At 54.2% G+C, this 19425-nt stretch overlaps 1 protein-coding gene across 1 annotated transcript in view; it reads right to left on the bottom strand.

The window, feature by feature from the left end:
• Positions 1–4081: 4081 nt before the first annotated feature.
• The window catches only part of AHCYL2 (adenosylhomocysteinase like 2), a gene marked incomplete at its 5' end in the record, with an annotated part of 116711 nt that continues 101367 nt past the window's right edge, over positions 4082–19425 (bottom strand). The window contains 9 exons of the mRNA XM_082479330.1: positions 4082–6848; positions 8410–8530; positions 9601–9679; positions 9765–9833; positions 10272–10370; positions 12219–12313; positions 12642–12712; positions 14370–14458; positions 15599–15662. Of these exons, the coding sequence (XP_082335456.1) occupies positions 6842–6848; positions 8410–8530; positions 9601–9679; positions 9765–9833; positions 10272–10370; positions 12219–12313; positions 12642–12712; positions 14370–14458; positions 15599–15662 (694 nt within the window). The 3' untranslated portion in view covers positions 4082–6841. The remainder of the gene's footprint in view (positions 6849–8409; positions 8531–9600; positions 9680–9764; positions 9834–10271; positions 10371–12218; positions 12314–12641; positions 12713–14369; positions 14459–15598; positions 15663–19425) is intronic.

Genomic DNA, 19425 nt, shown 5'->3' with positions numbered 1-19425 from the left:
GAGGAGACACAGGGCAGAGACCAAAACTTATCCCTGAGCTCTTCTGTAGCTCCAAGGGGCATCTTGGAGCCACCTAGTGCTACCAGAGTCATCATTTTCATCCCCACGTCCAGGCTGGGCTGTTCCCACGCTCCTGCCCACAGCGACAGTGCTTGAGATGCATTTGCAATTTCATAGGATTTTTTTGGGGGGTGTAATTTTCTGTCCCAGTTAAGCCAGTTTGCAAAGGGAGGGACCTCAGGAGCACCCGGGCAAGACCTGCGCTGATTTCACACTCAGCGCCTCAGATATTTTGGGACCTGCAAATAGGGGCTGGACTTGGAGGGACGCGATGTGGTGCCCGTTCCTATATATTTCCTACCCATTCCTGTATAATTCCTATAGGTCCTACCGTGCTGAGCAGCACCATGGGGGGGCTGAAAATGGTTCTGCAAGGGAGGAGGAAGGATTGCTCGAATTAAAAAATGTGCTTTAGCCAGGGCAGCTCGTGCAGCCTAGACACAGAGAGCTAAAAATAACCCCTTTGCTGGTCGGGACTCTGAGGGTTACTGGGCAGAAGCAGCCGGAGTGGGAAGATACAGGATGAGGACTCAACCCATCGTGACACCCGCGATAAAGCGTGACACTTCCCAGCCTGGGCTGTGCCACCGGGCACACCACCCGTCCTCCCACCCCCCTGCACGCCTGTCATCGCGCCCCGGATAATTCAGAGCGCGGGGTAATCCCCGTGCCCCCATGCGTCCCTTTTGCTCGTCCCCGGGGAGTGAGTGGCTCTCTATTAATAAATCCCTCTTGCTCTATTACCACGAGGATGATACCACCCGATATCCATCCCCCATCCCGCTCGCCCGACTCCCCGAGGGATTTTTCCCCCCACCCCACCCCAACAGCACCTATTAATAGCAACGCAGCACCCAAACGCCACTTCACCTGCCAACTCGGTGCCGTGGCCGTCGGCATCCCCGTATTCAAACTCCAGGTTGGGGCAATCCACCGAGCCCTGCGGAGAGCGCGTTGGGGTTAGTGGGGGAGGCTGGCGCATCCCCACGGATATTTCGGGAGGCAGGACGGCTGCCGGCGCTCTCAGCCTTTGCATTAAAGCTCCTCCAGCTGCTGGAGCAGCGACTCGTGCAGGGATGATCTTGACACAGGTCTCTAGGGCTCGAGCGGTTCGTCCGCACGAGGCTACTTAAAACACAGTGCAGATTTGGAAGGCGAGCATAAAAATAGCATTTCTCAAGTCCCAGGGAAAGCAGAGGCAGGACCTAAAGTGCCAGGGAATATGTGATGTATTTCAGAGCCTCGCATATTCTTAAAAACAAAGTCTGGGGCTGGTTTGAAGCAAAAGTGCCCGAGAGGATGCAAACCACCCCCCGTGCTCTGTCCTTAGCATCCCAGATGCGACAGCTTTCGGGGCCGAGCTTTGCCCTTTTGAAGCCTGTAGGACTGCGGGTCTCCCCCCTCCTCCCCTGTGGATGAGGAACTGGAGCATGAAACTTTGCCGGAGGATTACGGCGGGGCAGGGAGCGGGCGGCCGCAGCCAGACGACGACCCAACGCCGGCATCGCGCTGCTGAGCCCCGGGGAGGGAACACATGAATGGATAATCAACTAAATTAACATAATTTCTCATTCTGAGTCCCAGCATCCCTTCTCGGCAGCCGGGCTGGAACCGATGCGCATCGTCACGATTAATATTGATGACCCCGGAGGATGCACGGCTCTGGGCTGAGCTCGACTTGCTCAAAAACGCTGGTTTCTCGCCCAATTTTTGCAGCCAAGCCAGCGGGGCGGTTCAGGGAGCTAAAGCCGACGAAGAATTCGGCAAAGCGCGTGCAGTGCTAATCCGCTTGGCGAGGCCGAGCCGCTGCTCCTGGAGCCAGGAGGGAAATTCAGGCCCCAAATTCACGGGCAGGGCTTGGGGTAGGGGGGGGAGGGGGGGCATGACTTGGGCACCATCTCCCAGCAAAGAGGGACTCTTTTGGGTCACCTTCCAGGGGGAGCTCCTCGACCTGCAGCTCCTTCACGTCCTCTGCTCATGGGGGGCCCTCGGTGGCTTTAGGGTGGCTGGGGACATCGGTCCCGGGCTGGATCCTGGTGACCTGAGCCCGGTCCTGCTTCCCCAGCCCGGCACCCATGAAGCCGGACAGGTGCAGCCCCGGGGGGGGGAGGATTAGCAGTGACGTTATTTGGGCAGGAGGGGTGAAGGGTGGTGGAGGGGGCTGCAGCCCCCAGACCCTGACGGGGGTGGGGAGTGGGTGCCTGGAGGGTGTGGGGGAGCCCAGGGCCTGCTGGCACCCCAAAAACCTGCTGCCAGCTCTGGGAGTGGGGCAGGGAGGTGCCAGTACCGGGGGCAGCTTCCCTGTGGACCCCCTTCCACTCCAGAGTGGGCACCTCCGCAGGACCCCCAAACCCCCAAGCTGGGTCCCCCAGGACCAGGACTCCCCCCCCATTCCGAGCCAGCTTCGGATCGGGCCCCGCAGGACTCCTCACCTCCGGGGCAGGGACCCCCCCACCCAGTTTGGGGTGCCCCCCCCGAGCAGCGGCCAAAAAGAGCCCCGGGAAGTGGGGGGAGGTGGCGGGGGGTGGCACTGTGGCCCCCCTGCCCTTACCTCGGACTCCTTCCGCTGGCTCCTGAAGAGCTCCCGGCTCTTGGGCTGGGGCTGGGGCGGGGGCTGAGGTGGGGGCTGGGCCGGCCGAGCCCTGCCCGTGGCCGTGGCCGTGGCCGTGGCCGTGGCCGTGGCCGTGGCCGTGGCCGCGCCACCCGCCGCCTCCATCCGCTGCGCCCTTCTGCAGCGCCGCCGAGCACGTGGGGGCCGAGCCCCGCGCCCCGCCCCCTTGCCCCCGCCCCCGCCGCCTCCATTGGTCCGCCGCCCCGAGGGGCGGGGACGGAGGACACACCCCCGCTCTGCTATTGGGCGGGGGGCGGGGCCAGAAGGGCTCTGGGGTTTGCCCAGGGGTGCAGGGACGTGGGGGGGGTGTTGGGGTAATCCGGGGGGTGTCGGGGGTTTTGGGGGGGGCTGGAGCGTGGGGTGCCCTCGGGAAGGGGGGGGCTGGGAGCAGGGGGTGCTGGGGGGGGTCGTGGGGTGTGCCTGGAGGTGACAGGTTTGGGGGGGCATGGGATGCCCCTGGGTGATGAGGTGCCCCTGGGGGTGCTGGGGGAGGGTACGGGGTGTCCCTAAGGCTGCTGGCAACAGGGGTGTCCCTGCGGGGGGGTGGAGGGGGGCTATGAGGTGTCCCTGGGGCTGGTGACAACAGGGGTGCCCCTGGGGATGCTGGGGTGGGGGGCTATGGGGTGCCCCTGGGGGTGCTGTGGGAGATACGGGGTGCCCCTAGGGATGATGGGGGTAGTTGGAGGTGCCCATGGGGCTAGTGGGGGTGTGGGGGGGTGGCCATGGGGGTGCCGGGTCCTGTCGGCACCTGGGGGGCACTGAAGCTGCCCCACTGCAGGTGGGGGCCAAGGGTGCCCTGTCCCCCAGGCACCCCCCAGCATCACCCCCTGGGTCGGGTTGTCCAAACACTCGGTGCCACAATTTTGGTTAAAAGCAACTGGGGGGGCTGGAAACCGGGGGACGGGGGTGTGTGTGGAGATCGAGACCTCCCCCCACACTCCTCTCCAGCCAATATTGGAGTGAGGACGGTTAGTTTTTAGGGGTGACCATGTGGGAGGTGCTGGACGTCCCATCTTGGGTGCCGCTGGTGTCCCACCGCTGGAAAAACCAAATCTTTTGGTGGTTATTTCCCTGCGTTGGCAGTTCCGCAGCCAGGAGATGACAGATTGGCAGCAGAAGAGATAACGGGATTTTCCCGGCACCTCTCAGCCCGCTCTCCTCAAGGACAAGAGCCAAAACAGCCGCCCGGAGCCCAAACAGCCCCGGCTGCCCCAAGGACGCGCAGCCGCCCAGCCGGGATTTATATGGCAACGACGGGAGCTCGCGGCTCCGGCACAGCATCAGGATTTGGGACAACATCCCCATCCCCACCTCAGGGCATCGCCATCCCTCACCCCCTCGTTGTACCACCCTCAGCCCAAAAAATTCCCCATCTGCTTCTGCCAGACCTGAAAGACGCTCCGGAGGATCTGAGTTTTCCAATGTTTTATTTGTGTTTTGAGATTACAGAGTCTTTATTGCTGATCTAATACAATCACTCAGACATTAATATTTAAAACATCCTTTTGAAAATGTTACGTTTGCAAAGTTTTCATTTCCTCACTGCAGGCTGATGACAGGTTTTGTCTTATTATTTCTAAAGTTCAGAACAGAATTAATTTCCTTATACAATTTTGCTGGTGTTACCTAAATCTCCTTTTTCCTAATGCTTTAAAAATGTGTTACATTAAAAAACAAAAAAAAACCCAAAAAAACAAAACAAAACCAAAACAACCCATTACACGTTTAATTTAGAGATGATCACAGAATATGATTCCAGATTGATTAGGAAAAAGCCAAGCAAGCGAAAAAGCTTACAGAAGAAGCAGAACGACATGGAGAAGAGCTTTAAAAATCGAGGTGGGAAAAGCCAGTTGGGATTTTATTATTAATTATTTCTTTTCCTCCTATCTACCTGGAAGATAAAATGGGCTTGAAAATCGGCACGAAGGAATTCACGGATGAGGACAGCACCACCGTTTGCTGCGCAAGCGACGGACACGGGGGAGGTAAGCGACTGCGTGAGCTGTACCGAAGGGTCACGCGGATGGAGAGGGATTTTTCTCGGGGCAGAAGCGGCTGCGGTTGGGACACCTATTTTCCAAAAGCTGCTTTGCTCAACGTGACCCCGCAACCGCCTTTCACCTCGACCGAGAGCAGGATTTCACGCTGCGCTTCTGCAGAGAACAGCAGAACCTCAAGGGTTCACTGGCTGATGCAGATGAAGGTACTCCAGCGCGGGGAAAGACCTGAACGTGACGTTTCAAATAGCTCAGGGGACTCTTCCCAAAAATCTCAGGATCTGGATAAAATGCATGAGTGAGTAGATATTATTTCAAGTCTGTGGTTAGTGATCAGTCTATGATGAAGCCATCTCAAAGCCCTAAGGTCTCCTCAAAGTCCTAAGGTCTCCTCAAAGCCCTAAGGTCTCCTCAAGGTCTTCCCAAGGTCTTACTTCTAGGCTTTGAGAAATTTCAAAGAGAAACTTGGAATAAGCAAGCACACGAGAACGTTTGCTCCGAAGATGAGCAGCTTGTGGTCAAGCTGACTTCAGACCTTGGCATCAAGAGCTGCGAGAGGGACTTGGCTGCTGAGACCGTAAACCCACAGTTTTTCCTTTCTTGTGCGTGAATGAGCTGCCACGAAAGAGTTTTTTCATGGTGGCAAAGAAGTCCGCAAGGACAAACCAGGAATCAGTAGCTGATGAGGGACTCGGGTACCAAAGCAGCAACCACAGGATAAAGGCTTCTGTGCTTATGGGGTTCGGCAATTTTATTTTCAAAGGACCCCGTTCTCCATATGAACTCTAAAAGTGACTCCGATGGGACATGGAGACTTGGGAAGTCACCTTGGTAAGTGTGCTGTGCTGTCTGCAGCGTTCAGGCAGGACATCTTGGGCTAAAACAAGTAACTATGGCAAATTTGTTCTCCATCGGCTCCGATGCATCAAGATTTGAGGCGATTGAAGGGTTTCGGTGATGCTAAACTCTTCCCCGCGCACAAAATCGGGGTGGGGATCACTCTGGCGTACGTCTTGTACACCCAAAGGGGATTTCCAGATTTTATCATACAAATATTACTAGAAAATCAAACTCCAAAGATTTCCAATGAGGACTGAAATTCAGCTGGAGAAAGACCTCGCGTGGACAAAGGTCCTCCCAGCCGGGATGGCCGACGAGCTCCGCTTGGGTTTGGAAGAGCTCCCCGACACGTGAGCAGCAGTTGTCGGCGAGGCTGCGAGGCTCTCCCACCACCGCGGGCACGCAAGGCTGCCCCGTAGCCCCACCGGGAATACGACTTTGGTTGAACCGTAGGAGGTTGGCACTCGTAACGAAAGCAGCAGGAAAATACTGCGGAGCTGTGATGAAGGGAGCGGTGGTGGGTCCTACCCCACCGTTGTCACCATGTCTGCCTCCGAGCGGGCACCGCTCTGCCCTCCCGGCTCCTACCGCGCGCTAGGTGCTCTCCCTGGCTGACACTAACGACCGGACCCTTCGTTACAGCTTTTAGCAGTGCTAAGGCGAAGTTCACCGACTCGCTGGCAGAACCGTCCCGCGGGCAGTTCGGCGGAATTACGAGAGGTTTCTCCAGCGATCGCCGGTGAGATTTACCGCTTCGCTGCCAAGGCGGCGGCCGGCCGGTCGGCAGCGCCTGGAGCGAACGAGGTTTTTTAGCTGCGGTGTCAAATGGCATGAGAAACGCAAACCCGGCCGCCCTCCGGCCGGCTCTCACGGCTGCCGGGATCCCGCTCTGCTGGAAGAAGCGCCGGGATGCGAAGGAAACCAAAAGCAACGTGCGACCTCGAAGTCGGATCCCGCGGCTCCCGTCGTGTGCGTCGGATGAACGGTGATAACGGACTGTTCCAAGTACGCGGCAGCGATTCCATTCCACCACCTTCTTCCTCGCCTTCCCCCATCCTCCCAGCCCCGAAAAAGAACAACCCAAAGAGAAAAATGAAACAAACGGAAAGAAATCCACCGTCTCCCAGTCCCGCGGCAGTACGAACACCAGTGGCAGAGGCCGCATGTACAGTATTCTAATTTAATAAATAAATAACCTAAACACACTGTCTACTATGAGAGCAAGCCCGGCTCTAACTTAGGAAGCTTGCGCAGTTTCATCCTGTACAGTAGTTGAGAAAAGACTTGGGTTCTTGTTCCTCGCGATTCTCTGGGATACAGCGGCAGGAACTTAGTATCTGCGGAAAAGAGAAAACGAAGTTTTGGTGAGCTGCTGGGGAAGATGCGAAGCTCCCCCAGCACCAACACGGTGTATTTTGGGAGGGGAAGACACCAGGAAAAGAAGAGATTTGGAAAGGGACACGGTCCACGTCTCCTCCCCCACAAATGCCGCATTATATTTAGCCGCCTGCCCTCACCGCTTCAACGCTGCCGTTCGCTTCGGGGGCGGGAAGGGGAAAATTCAACGGTGCCCCATCGACTCGGGGACCGCGTCCCACCGTTTCGTGGCTATGTCAGCTCAGAAACCGGAGAGGACGCACTGAAGGTGCAAGAGCAAATGCCTTCAACGCCAAAGCCCGGCTCAAACCGGCTGAATTTATCATCAGGCTGGGAACTAAAAGCAGATAATTCGTATCACGAACAAAGCCGCACGCGAGGAGAGGGAGGTGCTCGCTTTAACGAAGCAAGCTGTTGAGCTGCCACGGGGATGAAGTCTAATTGCCCATTACATCCAGAAAAAGGGGCTACGTGCACCTGGAGACCTCCTCCCGCCTCCCATCCTGTGCTCCGACACGTCAAAATAGGGAACTTTGGAAAAGACTCTGCCTTTTGTATAAATCCCTGCGGGACGCCCAGGCGAAGCTGTCCGATACCTCTCCACCCCACGGTGCACGGGGGGATGTTCCGAGTCGTCGTGGCTCTCCCTCAACACAGGGAGTTTGCCGTGACCCTCTACTTATCCCGACTTCTCCGTGGGTGGGACAAACCACATTCCCAGCAAGGTCAGGATTACAGACACCGAAACCGGGCAAAGAAAATTGAACCGGAGGAAATTCCTCCCCGGGAGGGCACCGCCGCGTGGCAGCACCATGATTTTGCACATGACACAGGGCGGGGGGGGGGGGAGGGAAAAAGCTCAGGATCTGGCAAAACCCACTAAACCCCAGAAGTGGAGCGTTTTGGTGCGGCGTTGCTGTCGCCTGAGCGCTGAAGAGCCGCATGTCAAGAAAATGCCTTTTCCTGCAAGAAAAGGATCAGAGCTTCAACCCCTCACAAGCTGATCTGTGTGTGCGCAAACCTCTTTCATTGTGACGGTATAAAACCGCGTTGCAGTGTTGGCTACAAACACGAGCCTGGAAAGGGAAGAGATCCGGGGGCTCATATTAAAAATTATTATTATTTTGGGGAGAGCCATCGCGCCAAGCCCACCCCAGCAGCCCCCGGCGCGAGGGGCGAACGCTGCTCTGCGCCACCCCACCCCTTCGTCAAACTTTTAAAAATAAAGCTGTCATCTGAGTTGGCCGCAATGGCATCGCTCTGCCATTTGCCACTTGTCTGGGTGACAGCTGCTGCCAGACACAAAGGACTCGCGTCCTGCCAAGGGCTCTGCGTCACAGCTCCCACCGCGCCGTCCCCTTCCCGGCCGGACCACTTTCTACGTGGCGATGGGAGTTAGCAGAAAGCCTGTGAGATCTTCTCAGGGGACCGGTGGGGTTAAACCCCGTCCCCTCCGCTCCCCCCCACCACGCGCACCCCAGGCTCATGGGCAGAAGAAGGAGAGAGGGTGAGGAGCAGCACCTGTAGTAGTTTGGTTTGAAAGGTCCGTTCTTATTCAGTCCCAAGTATTTCGCTTGTTCATCCGTTAGTTCTGTCAGGTGGGCATCGAACGTCGGGAGGTGAAGGCTTGCCACGTACTCGTCTGAAACGATTTCAAGCCTCGTTAGTACGGCGAAGGGGAGGCAACGCGTCCCCTCCTGCTGTGCACCAGGTCCCTAAAGCCCCAGCTGGGAAAGGCATCGCACCTCGCGCCTTTGCTGCTAAGTTGCGGGACTGCTTTTCACCCCGAGCGGGGGGAAACGAAGGCTCTCAGCTATTTGGAGTTAAAGGGGAAAACCCTTCTCTGAAATACCCTTCCAGCGGGACTCCTGGGTCTGCTGCTGCCTTACGCCATGCTCTTGGGCAAGCTTGGATGCTCTGCCGATGCAGGAGCCACCGGATGTTTCTGGTAGGTGACACCTCCCACCCAAGCTGGGGACGAGCTGCACCTGGTCTCCAAAAATACAATTAACATAGAATCACAGAATCATCGAATGGTTTAGGTTGGAAAGGACCTTGAAGATCATTGAGTTCCAACCCCCCCTGCCATAGGCAGGGACAACTCCCACCAGCCCAGGTTGCCCGAGGCCACATCCAGCCTGGGAACACCTCCAGGGATGGGGCCTCAACAACCTCTCTGGGCAACCTGTTCCAGTGCCGCACCACCCTCACAGTGAAAAACTTCTTCCTAATGTTCAATCTGAACCTGCCCTCTTCCAGTTTGAAGCCATTCCCCCTCGTCCTATCGCTACATGACCTTAACACCACAAAAAGACCAGTTCTGCAGCAAAAGAGTGGTCAGTATAGCTTGTGCTCTCAGGAGGGGGTTCTGCTGGCAGAGCTGGTGGTCAGGGACTACGTGTCTTCTCAGCCAACGAAGGCAGCTCCGGCTGGCAGAAGCCCCCCGTGAAAATCCCCCGCATCAGCGCGGATGGACTCCTGCGGCTGGCCAAGCACCTCAGCCTGTTTTCCCCGGCTGGGACGGGGAAGCAACGCGTCCAATTTAGCAAAGAGCCCAGACCCAGTGGGAAGAACTTGCTGGAAGACCCTGAGCTTGGCAGAGAGGCAAACAAGAGAGCCCAGGAGGCTGCGACGCCCTGCCGGCCTCAGCCCAGCCGAGCAAAACCTCCCATCTGTTCGGCCTCAAGAAGAGGGCAATCAGTACATCTTTACCCATTTTCTTAGGCAGCAAGTACACGTCTTGCTTGTAGCGGCCTTCGGGAGCGTTGTACAGCTCTATCAAAGCCAAAGCCTGGATGGAGAAGACATTTCGGTAAGTAACTGCTGCCCTCACCGGAGGGAGACGCTGCATTTGGCTCAGCCCAAACCCTACTCGCCTGCGTGGTGGCAGTGATGGACAGGACGAAGGTGGGGACGGTGGAGCAGCTCAGGTTCAGCAGGCGGCCCTGGGAAGCAAAAACCGGTCGTTATCGCAACACGGCACCAAAACCAATTTACGGCCCTACGGAAGGTACAAGAACCACCGGTGAAATGCGTCTCTTCTGGGACGAAACACCATTTATCGCATGCACTCGAATCCCGAGATATCGGTTGCCCCCATAACTCAGTAAAACTACTTAGGAGCGAAAAATCTGATTAAATACCCCATGGGAGATACCCCGGAGCGGGATAAAGAAAAACAGAGGAGCTTTTCTGCGTTCCAGTAACCCATGGGCCAAAACAGGGTTACACCAAGCCTTTAAACCAGTGGGACCAGTTTGCTGCTGAGGCCCAAGGTAGCGATTTCTGGATGCGTTTTGGCTCCACGGCTCATCCAGCCCTTATTTTCTTCCTCCCCAAAGAGAGAACAGGCTGCAATTCCCACTCCTTTGCCCGCAACTCACCTCCGCCAGAAGGACTATTCTCTTCCCGTCTGGCCAGATGACATGGTCCACCTGGGACCTCACCCTCTCCCAGGTCAGCTCGGGTGTGCGCAGGCTCGCCTGAAACACAGTGCGAAAATAGTTAAAGCACTGGCAAAAGATCAAAAACCAGAAGCTACACAATAGGAAGGAAAAAAGGAAGCAACTCGCTGACATTGTTCGGGGCTTATAGTTTCCTCTGGGTCCGGCCACAGTCCCAGACCATGAAACCTTTATGAATCATAACCTGCAACTCTTTTTATGATTCCAATACATCAACGCTCCGGCGACAACTATTGTTCAAGCTCTTCTGGCCGAAGAGGATTCATGGTCACCAACTGAACTCGGCGTGGCTGCCGTCACTTCTTACCAGCACGGAAAATGGCTTTAAACCCATGGGTTTCATGGAATCACAGAGTTTCAGAGTCGGAAGGGACCTCCAGAGATCATCCAGCCCCACTCCCCTGCCAAAGCAGGACTGCCCAGAGCACATCCCTCAGGACTGCATCCAGGCGGGTCTTGAAAATCTCCAGGGAAGGGGACTCCCCCCCCTCCCTGGGCAGCCTGTGCCACTGCTCTGGCACCCGAACCGTAAAGAAGTTTTTCCATGTATTTGAACGGAACTTCCTGTGTTCCAACTTGTGCCCATTGCCCCTCGTCCTGTCACTGGGAACCAATGAAAAGAGCCTGGCTCCATCCTCCTTCAACCCACCCTTTAGATACCTGTAAGCATTAGTAAGGTCTCCCCTCAGCCTTCTCTTCCCCAGGCTAAAGAGTCCCAGCGCTCTCAGCCTTTCCTCATAAGGGAGATGCTCCAAGCCCTCAGTCATCTTGGTTGCCCTTCGCTGGACTCGCTCCAGCAGTTCCCTGTCCCTCTTGAACTGGAGAGCTCAAAACTGGACACAGTATTCCAGTTGTGGCCTCACCAGTGCAGAGTAGAGGGGGAGAATGACCTCCCTCGACCTACTGGCCACACTCTTCCCTATGCAGCCCAGGATTCCATTGGCCTTTTTGGCAACAAGGGCACGTTGCTGGGCCATGGAATTTACTGTCTACCAGGACCCCCAGATCCTTCTCCTCAGAGCTACTTCCCAGCAGGTCCGCCCCTAACCTATACTGGTGCCCAGCATTCTTCCTCCCCAGGTGCAGGACCTTGCACTTGCTTTGGTTGAACCTCATTAGGTTCTTCTCTGCCCAGCTCTCCAGCCTGTCCAGGTCACGCTGGATGGCAGCACGGCCCTCTGGGGTGTCAGCCACCCCTCCCAGTTTGGTATCATCAGTGAACTTGCTGAGGATACACTCTGTCCCCTCATCCAGGTCATTAATGAATATATTGAAGAACAAAATTGGACCAAGTATTGACCCCTGAGGGACACCACGGGTTACAGGCCTCCAACTAACTCTGTGCCGCTGATCACAACCCTCTGAGTTCTGTCCCACAGCCAACTCTCAATCCACCTCCTCCACTGACCTTCAGACAAGACTCTCCTGTTTTTCTACGCATCTCTAGGCACAGACAAGCAGATTTCGGTGCCGTTCGGTAAAGCGCGGTGGGGTCGAGCGCGTTGCGTTGCACCAAGCTGAGCTTTTGGCTGGATCTTAATGGTAGAATAACGCGAAAGCAGAGGGACTGGGCTGGAGGGGGCGATTCATTGACTCTCTAGGGGAAGGATTGAGGCTGGTGGACACCAGACACTACGCTGGAAGCTGAAGGAGTTTGTCTGGCTCGCTGGAATCCTCTGGGATGGCAGGAATGACGACGACATGTCTGACAGTGTCTGCTGAGACACGGGGAGCGATGGGTTACATTATCTCCTCCCAGGTGCTTGCTAAAGCAGCACGGGTCAGACACGGCTGCCAAAGGGTCCCAAAAACACCGTCACCCCACCCTGTGCTGTCCCCGCGCCCGACGCGCGTCCCTGCGCTCACCACGTCGATCTCGGTGTTGGAGTGTCCCATGTTGCAGACGATGCAGCTGTTCTTCATTCGGTCCAGGTGTTCCCTGGTCACCACGTTCTTGTTGCCTGCCAGACAGCGAGAGCCATAATAAATCACAGAACCACAGTGCCACAGAAGGGTTTGGGTTGAAGGGACCTTGAAGATCACCTGGTTCCAACCCCCCTGCCCTGGGCAGGGCCACCTTCCCCCAGCCCATGGTGCTCCCAGCCCCGTCCAACCCGGCCTTGAACACCTCCAGGGATGGGGCAGCCACAGCTTCTTGGGGCAACCTGCGGCGGGGGCTCACCACGTTCACTTTCCCCATCTTTTTGCCCTTTCCTTTGGAAAAAGACCCACCCGATGATGGGACGCGCATCCCTGACGACCCGTCCTCCCACCTCGGGCGCCGCGTACCTGTGCAGGTGATGACGATGTCAACTTGTCTGATGACTTCATTGAGTTTCACGAGCCGGAATCCATCCATGCTAAGAGGAGAGGAGGGGGGGAGAAACAGTCTGAGAAGCAGCAAAAATATGGCAAAAATAGGGACAAAAAAGCCCATCCAGTGATTCTCAGATAATCATTTTATCTTTCTAATGCCGGAGACTGGAAACCAGCAGTGCGGCACACAAAGGGCCATGTGCCCCAAGCCATTAGGAGGGTTTCTGGAGTCAACCTGGAGAATTTGGGACTATCGGGGGAGAACTGAAAAGAGATTTTGGGGGTTTCACACTTTCTCTCAAGGCCTCCACACCTGCAAATCTCAATTTTCGATCGAGACGGCTTTTTTAAAGCTGCTACTCCTGCAAAGTACATCCAGAAGATGCAGATACGCCCTCCTGCTGCAGAATCCTTTCCGAGATGGATTTAGATCATCTTAGAAAAAAACAAACAACAACCCAACAAAAAAACAACCTACCAAAACACCCCAAACCCAGAGATGTCTATCATTAACTTCGCAACCCATATTTAGGCACCCACGCGATCTTTAGAAGCGCTGAGCGCTCAGCGAGTCTTTCCCGACTTCACCGAGCAAGGTGGATTCAGCGCATGGGAGAACAAGGGCAGGGTTGGGGTTTTTTTTTAGGATTTGTTGACAGTCTTCCCGAGAACTTACTTCCGTGACTCTCACAAGCTGCAAAATTGTAGTTACTATAAAAAAAGTCTTTTTTTTTTTTTTTTTCTGCTGTGTGTCCCACTTACTGCTGTGGTTTCCCCCCCTCCCACTGCGATCTCCCCACGAGAAGCGCCGCACGGTGCTGCCTCCTGCGGGGCAGGAGCTGCTGCAAACGCCCAAATTCAGGATTACGGAGGTTCCTGCTGGGTGTGCCACGCGTGAAGGTTGCAAAGCAAACCAAAAGGTGATCACAGCTCTGCTAATTAAGCCGGGCTCATTAGTTTCCTCACCGCAACAGCCCTTTGAAAGCTCGCTGTTAGGAGGAGGCTGTGGGTTTAAGGCTCCGGGTGTTTTCGGGACTTGTGCTTTCATAGCCACGTCCCGTCTCGCACCGCGGGATGCAGAAACAGCATCGCGGCACCAAAACAACCTTTACGTGGAGGAAACGAGGTCGGGTATAATTGCAACGTGCCCGTGCGAGGGGAGAACCGTGTGCTTTCAGCCCTGCCTCAGGGTACCGGCGCCAACGAGGAGAGGTTTGTGAGGGGCAGGTGATCACGGAAACCAAAAATACTCTTTGGGTGAGGGGTGTGCACAGCACGGTAAAGCCCGAGGTTGCTCTCCAGAGGTTGCAGTTGACTCCCAACATCCTTTCAAGCCACGTCATTAACTCTTTCAAGCCACATCGTTGAACTCTTTCAAGCCACATCGTTCAACTCTTTCAATCCGTAACACGTTCAACTCTTTCAATCCGTATCGTTCAACTCTTGGCCACTGTGGTTATGATAGCGCGAGCCGGCACGTGGGAGCCAGACAAACCGGGTGATGCTTTAGCGCGGGAACCCTTTTCTGGCTGTAGGAGAGACCTGTGGGTCTCTCTGAGGGCGCAGAGAAGCCACGAACTCCTCACCAGCATCCCTCTCGGGAGGGACCGCTGCTGAGCAGCCTCTGGTCGTGGTTTTCCCTGGAGGGGGGAGGAAAAAAAAAAACCTGAAGAAGAAGCCGGGCTCGGTGGGACCGCTTACCAGGCCTGGAGGGCACAGATCGGATCGATCTCTGTCACGTACACTATGGAGCCCATGGCCTTCAAAGCAGCACAGCAGCCCTTTCCGACCTGGGGAAGGAGAAGAGCACAGAGGAAGAGTGAGACGCCGAGAGCTCGGGGGAGACGCCGAGAGCTCGGGAGATGTCGAGCATCGATTCGGCCACGGGAAAGCTTACAGGGGCTGCACCACTGCGGGCATCTCTTCTGCAGCCCCCGGGGCCCTCTGGAGCCCTCTTAGCAATTTGGGTTGCACGCACGCAATTTTTGGGTGCGTGAAATTCCTGGATTTGGAGTAATCTAGGACGTGAGTGGGGTCCCAGCTTAGCTAAGAGAGGCACTACCAAATATAAATGTGCCGTTGGTTTTGGTCCCAGGGAGTTCTTTTTCCCACCCAAACATCCTGGTGTGTAGAAAGCACCACGATAACGAGAGATTACGCTTATCCCCGGGAAAGATTGAGCCTCTTGTAACCTTTACTCTTATTTAGGAAACTTAATGGTTTACTCTCCAAGGGTCGACGAGCTTTAACCTTTATACGGTGGAGCGGAATGTAGGGGAATGGTTAAATGACCAAAGGTTCCCCAAAAACACCACTACACATGAGAAAATTGTCTCATTTCAGCTCTTCAGAAAAAAAAAAAAAAAAAAGCCACGGTACAGCACCCACAGCGCAGCCCATCATAACCAGTGTTAACTGGTCCCAACAAGAACCGCCGAAAGGTGAATATGGCGGTCTCGCCTCGAGAGAGGGTTCCTCCGTTTGGGGGTGACAGCAGAGGGGTAAGTCAAGATTAACTTCACTTTCTCGACCGCGCTTCAGCATGCAACGCTGCGGCTGCAGGGGACATCTGCAGCACCAGCCTCTGACTCTTTTACTATCGTATTAAATGTAATAGAATATATAATATAAATATAGAATATATTTATATATAATTACAATATACAATATAGGAACATCTGGATTATTTCAATATTAAAGATATTCAGAATACTCGTTTATTTCAAGATTCGGGTTTGGTATCTGTTTAATACTCGAGAAATATACTGGAAATCAAGAAAATCTTCGGTTTTGGCCAACCCGTCAGGTTTGAAGGCACCTGCAGATGCAGAGAAAAGCCCCGAGGACAGAAAAGCCCCGTCGGGTAAAGCCATGCAAAGGATGCGCTGATTCTACGCGCAGCACCCGCACGTAAAACATGAGCCCCTTACCTCCCCGTAGCCACAAACCACCACTTGCTTTCCTCCAAACATCATGTCTGTTGTCCTTTTAAGGCTAAAGAAAAAGAAAAAAAAAAAAACAAACGCAATTAAAGACCAGCAGTAAACTCTGTTCCACTGACGATGCGGCGAAGGACAGTGGTCCTCCTAAACCACGACATCTTCCTAAGCACCACGGTTGTGTCCTGTAGCCCGGAGGACACACAGCAATTCTGAGTGCCGAGAGGACCCGAAGGGCACCTAAAAAATGACTTTTTCCTTTGGTAAGGGTGGGTGCCAGCAGGAAAATGCAACAGAGAGGAAGGATTTGGGGTTTGGATCTCTTTTTTCAGTTGGTTTTTTTTTTTTTTTTGTGGATCTCTTTGCTTTGCTACTCCAGAAATATTTAAAATATTTTCCAAAAATAAGTTTTTTCTTAATCCTTTTTTTTTTTTTTTTTTTAAAGTCAAAATGCCCCAGAGAAATAACTATGGAAGGAGCCAAAAAGCGGTAATTCGTTGCCAGAATCCCAGCGCTCTCCACAAATAAAGCTCTCCCTTCCACTCTGTTTCCTTCTGGTTTCTCCCTAAGAGTGTCCTACATTACAGGCTATTTTTAGCACACGAGTAAATAGGTTAGCAGTGCAGGGAAGGTGAAATTCCTTCACATTTCCGAAAGAATTTAGACAAAAAACCACAGCAGATTTAATTGCGCCTCTGCTCAGATTTGCCTTGGCCCAGTTTTGGACGCCTGGGCCCCGACTCACCTCCCCAGGAGGTCCATCATCCATCATGACATCCATCAAAGACGACGGGATAAAGCAGACTTCAAAGATTTTAATGTTTCTCCACTACACATAGAGCTAAAGTTGTGTCCTCGGACACTCAAAATCTGGGGGCAATTCGTCAGGGGGCAGCCAACCCCCAGGACAGAGGGTGCCTTGTGTGTCTCGAACCCTGCGACCACAGAGCAGAGACATGGTCGTCACAAAGAAGGACGGGCTACTTAATTAGAATTGCTTCAGCAAGGTGTTTTCATAGAATCATGGAATGGTTTGGGTGGGAAGGGACCTTAAATGCCATCTAGTCCCCCCCCCTGCCCTGGGCAGGGCCACCTCCCCCCAGCCCAGGTTGCTCCCAGCCCCGTCCAACCCGGCCTTGAACACCTCCGGGGATGGGGCAGCCACAGCTTCTCGGGGCAACCTGCGCCAGTGTCCCACCGACCTCATTTTTCCCATTATTGCTTCTAGCAAAGCCCAGTTAGCGACGCATTGCATGTTGGAGCACGCTGCTCCACATCAAAACTTGGCAGATTGTACGTATTTCGGAGACCAGCTGATGATTTTGATGGAACTTTTCCAGTTTGGATGGGCAGGAAGGGCAAGAAACCACCAGTAGTCTGCAGTGTCAGGTTCTGGCTCATGTAATAAAACATCTGGGCAGGGAAGAGCCAGACACCATCACTGCTGGACTTGACAAGGAGTCCAAAATTTAGTCTTTTAGAACAGCACGTGATGGAAATGCGAGGAAGAAACTGCACATGTAGCAAATCACCCATGAAAGCACTTCTGGTGGTTCCCTAACTCATACCAGGAGGGCCATGAAGATGCTGGGAGGGCTGGAGCCCCTCTGTGGGAGGACAGGCTGGGAGAGGTGGGGCTGTTCAGCCCAGGGAGACCTTAGAGCCCCTTCCAGTGCCTAAAGGGGCTCCAGGAGAGCTGGGGAGGGACTTTTTAGAAGGGCATGGAGTGAGAGGATGAGGGGAATGGCTTCAAACTGGAAGAGGGGAGATTTAGATGAGGATGAGATATTAGGAGGAAATTCTCGGCTGTGCGGGTGGTGAGCCCCCGGCACAGGGTGCCCTGAGAAGCTGTGGCTGCCCCATCCCCGGAGGTGTTCAAGGCCGGGTTGGACGGGGCTGGGAGCAACCTGGGCTGGGGGGAGGTGGCCCTGCCCAGGGCGGGGGGTGGGACTGGATGATCTTTAAATGTCCCTTCCAACCCAAACCATTCTGTGATTCTATGATATGGCGTTTGGACACATTTTAAAGATCATCTTCATGCCCCCATATTTGGGCACACAGGTTTTACAGACATGAGTCTTCTTCGCTTCTCCTGGTCAAGATGACCAGGAAGACCACTTCAAAGCTGAGGTAATAAATGAGGCGTTCTACTACAAATGCCACAAAGACTTGGGAAAAAGATGTTAGAGCAGACTCCGTGACCAACGGGGAAGCCTCCTTTGGGTCTCTGAGAACTTCTGGTGCTACCAGATTGAAGGCAGCGGTAACGCAGCTGAACACCAATAGCTCTGCCAGATGGACTTTGATTAAACAGAAGGAGACATTTCTACGTCGGCAAGAAACTGTGAACCGCAGATCTTGAGACTCGTTTAAACTTTAAGCCATACCAAGTTATCAACATGAAAAAAAAAGTCTTTTCTCTTGAAGCAGGCTGTCTTCTCCATGGAAGGTTCCTCCTCCGCACCACAGCTACCTGGCACAGAGCAGGCGATCTTTTCTCTGGTAGTCATCAGCACGAATGCCACTCCGGAAAGTCAAATTTGTCCTTGCTTCTGTGCTTACTTGTCTGCTGGGACCACTATCAGATGCAATATGTCACCGTCCACCCATGTGCTGTAAGAATAAAACTTGTCCTAATCTCACTTGGCTTTGACAAAATTTGGCGGTGGAGGTGGTGGGGACACCGACACCCAATTCCATCAGAATAAAAGAAAAAAAAAAAAGAGAGGGAGAGAGAAAAGAAAAAAAGATCACTGCGATTTACACCTTCTCCAGATCACAACTTTCAAGTATTTTGCGCTGCGTCTCAAGACCAACAGTCTCAGAAGATACATCATGTTCCCGGTGCCCACGTACCCGTCAGCGACTGATTCCTGCCCGATCCTAAAAAGTACAGCACCGTCAGGATGCTGCAGAGCTGGTCCCAGTCCCGCGGTCTGCCTACGTGGATTTTTGGGGGGGGGAGGGGGGGAGGAGCTCTCCTGCTCGCTTGTACGGCAGGCGGCTGTAAATCCTGCGGGACCAGGGCGGGGAGAGGCGGACACAGCAGTCGTCAGCCCCGTCATTCCCACCTTCGGCACCTATTTATTACTCTCAGCTGAAGGAGAGGTTTTAATCCTCAGACTCAAGTCTACGCTTTGGACGTGCGTCCTCAAACCTGAACAAAACGCAACTGTTACGGGATAAAGTCTTGGTCTACCACAACCTCTTCCGTGTTCTTTCTTTCTGTTTGCTGTATATTCACAGAAGAGGATAAAAAAAAAAAAAAACTAGAAAGGCAAAAAATGTTGTGATGAAGCAGCTGGTTGACTCACCCACAGGCAACAGACACAGATGGGTTTTATCCTGATGCCACAAAGGTAAAGAGGGACGGGAAGGAGTATTGTAGCCTTACGTGAGGGCTTCTGAAGTCCTCACGCAGGAGTACGAGGAGCTGCAGGGCTTGAACACAGCTCCAGCCACGCTCAGCGAGAAGGGAGAATGCACACGAGTCACCTCCACACGTGGAAGGGCAACGTCGCCCCGAGAGCGCAACGGCTCGGCGAGCTCCCTTGAAGGGCGCTGAGAAGTGCCTCGTACCACCATGGCTAATAAAATATCTGACGTGTCTTCCAGACACTCTGGGAAAAGAGAAGACGCGCTTTCCGCAAGAAGGGGAGGAGAAGCAGAATTTAAGCGACGTGCCCCATTCATACGTGTAGCTGGGTTAAAAACATTGAATCCAGACTTCCAGAGACGCTAAAGTCTTTGCTGCAGGGTCATTCTCCTACAAACACAAAATTCAAAGTCTGTTTTCCGGTGTGCGCGTTTGCAGAGCT

This window comes from Vanellus vanellus, assembly GCF_965231255.1.
Source record: "Vanellus vanellus genome assembly, chromosome: 1".
Lineage (NCBI taxonomy): Eukaryota > Metazoa > Chordata > Aves > Charadriiformes > Charadriidae > Vanellus > Vanellus vanellus.
Note: the sequence above shows the minus strand (reverse complement) of the source record. Positions and strands in the feature narration are given on the sequence as shown.